General features: G+C 35.8%; 1 protein-coding gene across 1 annotated transcript; it reads right to left on the bottom strand.

The window, feature by feature from the left end:
• LOC139884714 (auxin transporter-like protein 2) lies at window positions 1-3,588 on the bottom strand. Its single transcript, XM_071868706.1, has 8 exons — window positions 3,388-3,588; window positions 3,118-3,303; window positions 2,646-2,758; window positions 2,369-2,552; window positions 2,082-2,179; window positions 1,339-1,546; window positions 986-1,243; window positions 1-225 (listed from the first exon to the last, which is right to left on the bottom strand). Exons 1-8 carry the CDS (start codon window positions 3,586-3,588, stop codon window positions 1-3), a joined length of 1,473 nt encoding a protein of 490 aa, XP_071724807.1.
• Between the last annotated feature and the right edge of the window lie 257 nt (window positions 3,589-3,845).

The following is a 3,845-nucleotide window of genomic DNA, read 5'->3' on the forward strand; positions in this document are numbered from 1 at the left end:
TCAGTGATGAGTAGTAGCATTTGATGCGTGTGTCGGAGGAGGTGGCTTGCACTGATAGCACTTTGCGAAGAGCCCAAAAGTGTCAACTTGCTGAACGAAGTTGGTCATACTCGCCCATCCTCCGAATCCAAACCCGACCACGAAAATCCAGACAACGACGAACGTGTTGAATACAAACATCCCTGTCCAGCTCGGTAAGAAGAATGGTGGCTTCTCCGCTGCATTCTGCCATATCAAAATTCAAAATCAAACAATCTGTCAAGTTTCCTCATTTATATGATAGGGATCAATTTCAGACACTGTAAAATAGAAGGACTAATATCAAACTTCTACTAAAGTGCAGGACTAATCGGTATAAGCCGAAAAATTAGTGGAAGGGAGTGAAAGATTGAAATCCTAGCAGCTCATGGAAGGAGGAGGGGGTAGGGGTAACATTACAACATTACATTACCAACAATAGCAAATAACTAAATGAAAATGACCAGCCACCTATCTCTCTAAATACTTCTTCCTTGTCAAATATTTCCAAATCTTGGCCTTAAATGCTGTTTTGTACACTAGCTAGCTGTTCAATCTCTATATCCACTCAAAAATTTGGTCACTGTTCCCCATCAAATCCGGAGTGCCCTTATCACATTGACCAACAAATCCCTCAGACGACAAGATAATTTCAATTCAATTTCAGATGACACAGAGATAGATAGGACGTACGGAACATGTGGGACATATGAGAAAATGGCCTAACTGGCCAATGTCCAGTTAAGTTCTGAGTTTAACAATCAGAAGGACAAAAATTTCTTAGTCTAATCCTATGGACTCGACCGTAGATTAAGTTCTTCACTAACATTATATCCGATTCATTGATAAAAATCAATTTTTTACTTTCCGTGTAAAAAATTATTTTAGCGACTCAAAACACATGTAAATTTTGCGTTAAAAGTGATTTAATGTATTGATTAAAGAACCTTAATCGGAAAATATTTACCTGTCGGGCAGAGGCTTTCCGGTAGACGAGTATATGGGCTAAAGCAGGGATAATGTAGACAGTGAAGCTAACCAAAAGTGCACCAACAGCTGAGTTAATGGGACCGAAGAATGGGAAAATTATTGCCAAAAACCAAATTGGAATCACAACTGGAAGCCTTGCAAGTGCCCTTAGACATATGCTTTTTGTGTCATGCATCCCTATGACTTTCTCCCATACAAAGTACAATGGAGTACAAGCGAAGCCGAACGTGATAAACTGCACCCATTCAAAAAAAGAAAAAAGAAACTTTGTGAGATCGTATACTAAAAATTAACTAAAAGGGAATGAATTTAGATTAAAGACATACAAACCTGGTGAATAAGCATTAAGATAACGGCAGCGTCACGCCAACCGTTCTTGGGAAGCAATGAGAAGGCATTGGAATGGTTAAGTAGCTGATCACCAAACGCCCAGTAGACAGCAGTAGCTGACGGCAATGTCAGAGTGAATACATACAATGTTGCATACAAGTAGATGTACTTGAACTTCTGAGGTTTCCACATAGCATGCATAATTTCCCTGTGATAAGAAAAACAATTTCATAAAATAAATTTAGTACTAGTAAAAGAAAATGGCTGAAATGCCATTGGGGACCATTGGATGCTAAGTTAAGCTAGATTTGTCACCATGTACATGAGAGATTAATGATTTGATTAATCCTAAATTATTAGTATGTTAGTAGGTGAAGACAAAGGAGACTAGATTGATCAAAGTCAGAATCAAACAACAAAAAAGTCTGATCATAGGACCATATAAACCAATTTTGAGTACTGTGCAATGCATGATAATAAGTTACTTTATTTTCTTAGTGGACAAATTTTCATTTGAGAGAGGTGGGTAAAAAAACTCTTTTTCTAATATTTGTTGTTCCTAAGCAAACAAATAAAGTGGTTCTTGCATGATTTTGTCTACGGGTCTCAAAACCCAAGATGGCCGGCAAAAGCTGCTAACAGAAGCATTATAGAAACTATTAATTCAAAGAAAAATAAAAAAGGTATTTTTATAACTTGTTGATTAATAATCATAACTTATAATTAGTATAGTATTTGCTTACACTGTGACAGCGTGTCCTCCAAATGTGTATAGTATATTTGTGGCTCCAGTGAAGTAAAGCACTAATTTATTAGGACCTGTATGTTTTACATCCGGAACCTACATACATTACAAACAATAAAAATGATTTAAACTTTATTGGTTTTTATTTATACCCAGATTGATGATTTTAATGGGTATGGATCAAAATCTAATACTACCAAATTGTCGATTTTCCTATGTATAGGAAACACGACAATTACTTAGGTACGGAGGGAGTATTTCGAAATAGATTAAGCAAGTAATTACCTGGCCGTGAGCAATTGAGGCGATGGTCAAGTACCAAGCAGTGTAGGTTGTCATGAAAAGACCTAGGAATGACCAAATCCGATAGTTGTGAAAGGAAGGTATGAATACAGTTGTTGCACAACATGCCCCAAAAATGTAGGTCCATGTCCTCTTATCCAGATGATCATTGATGTAGTAAATGTTACTGCAAAGTTAATTTTGATTTTACAAATTTTTAGATTTTTTTTTCAACATTTTAAGGGTATAAATGAAATTTATATGGTTTTTAATTAATAACCTTGCACAAGCAATGAGCTGAATGACAGATCCAAATAGAAGAAAGGTACAGTTGAAGGCAAGTCCTGCTGCTTTCCAGTATGGACCCAATAATCCATCAAGAACTTCAAACCACTGACAGGGAATTAAAATTTAAAACTGTTAATTACAGTCAAGTGAGAAAAAAATTTATCTACAATCATTAGATTAGGAATCAGGCGTGATGGCGATCAACCTACACACAAGTACTTCAACTTTAGTCAAATTTTCAACTAGACACCTGAACTTTCAATCATTATATAGGCACCTCTAATCTTTCAAATCGTTAGGCATCTAGACACCTACCGTTGAAAAAGAAAATCTACGGTGTCACACATGGGATTTCTGTTACAACGGCTACCCAACTGCCTTACGATTTCAAAGTTCAGCAGGCAAAATGCAAATAATCTGAAAGTTAAGGGACCTGAACGAAACGTCGATCAATAGATAGATACCTGAATGACATGATTTTTGAAGCTAACGCCTTCTTTTTCCTTCCTGCTTCTGTATTCTACGTAGAGTACACTGATGAGATAAGCAGTCCAGCTTCCTAACAGACCGTAGAATACCTGAAGCAAGATTCCTGACAGCATACCCAATTGCGAAAACGAATAGGGTAATGTAAGCAAAACTTGAGCAACCTACAAAAAAAAAAAGTTTGAATTTTTAATCAAAATCGAAAATTTGTTAATTGGGTTTTGGTAATTACTAATACTACTACGTACTTGATTGGAAGCACAACTGAACCAAGCATCCCAGGCTGAGCCACCATGCCAGAGAGCATTTTTGAAACTGAAAAGAGATTGATCTTCATTATCAAGCTCTGTTTTTTCTTCATCAGCTTTGCTTAATCCTTCAATTTGATTATCATTAGTCTCGTAATTAGACGAGACTATTGCTTCTTCTGCTTGCTTTTGACCCAACATTTTTTAGTTTGTCAAAAAGTCTAAATCCTGTAGATCTGAAACATATAAACGACACTTAATGAGACAAAATAAACTAAGTAGTAGTAGTACTTATAATCCCAAACCCAAAATTCTTTTTTTTTCTTAATAAAAAAATTGCTTAACCCCAGAAAACGAAAGCCAGTATACTGTTATAGAGAATTAAAAATAATAAAAACCCAGATCCAGAAACTCACAAATTTCCTTTTTTTTTATTTAATTAAAAGAAGAAAACCCAC

Source organism: Rutidosis leptorrhynchoides, unplaced genomic scaffold (genome assembly GCF_046630445.1).
Source record: "Rutidosis leptorrhynchoides isolate AG116_Rl617_1_P2 unplaced genomic scaffold, CSIRO_AGI_Rlap_v1 contig591, whole genome shotgun sequence".
NCBI classification, from domain to species: domain Eukaryota; kingdom Viridiplantae; phylum Streptophyta; class Magnoliopsida; order Asterales; family Asteraceae; genus Rutidosis; species Rutidosis leptorrhynchoides.

Excerpts from the sequence above, each read along its gene's own strand:
- LOC139884714 (XM_071868706.1), bottom strand. The coding sequence starts at position 3,588 with ATGTTGGGTCAAAAGCAAGCAGAAGAAGCAATAGTCTCGTCTAATTAC. Across the intron at positions 2,759-3,117 it reads TCAAAAATCATGTCATTCAG|TGGTTTGAAGTTCTTGATGG; the intron begins GTATCTATCTAT and ends ATTCCCTGTCAG. Across the intron at positions 2,553-2,645 it reads CAGCTCATTGCTTGTGCAAG|TAACATTTACTACATCAATG; the intron begins GTTATTAATTAA and ends TTAACTTTGCAG.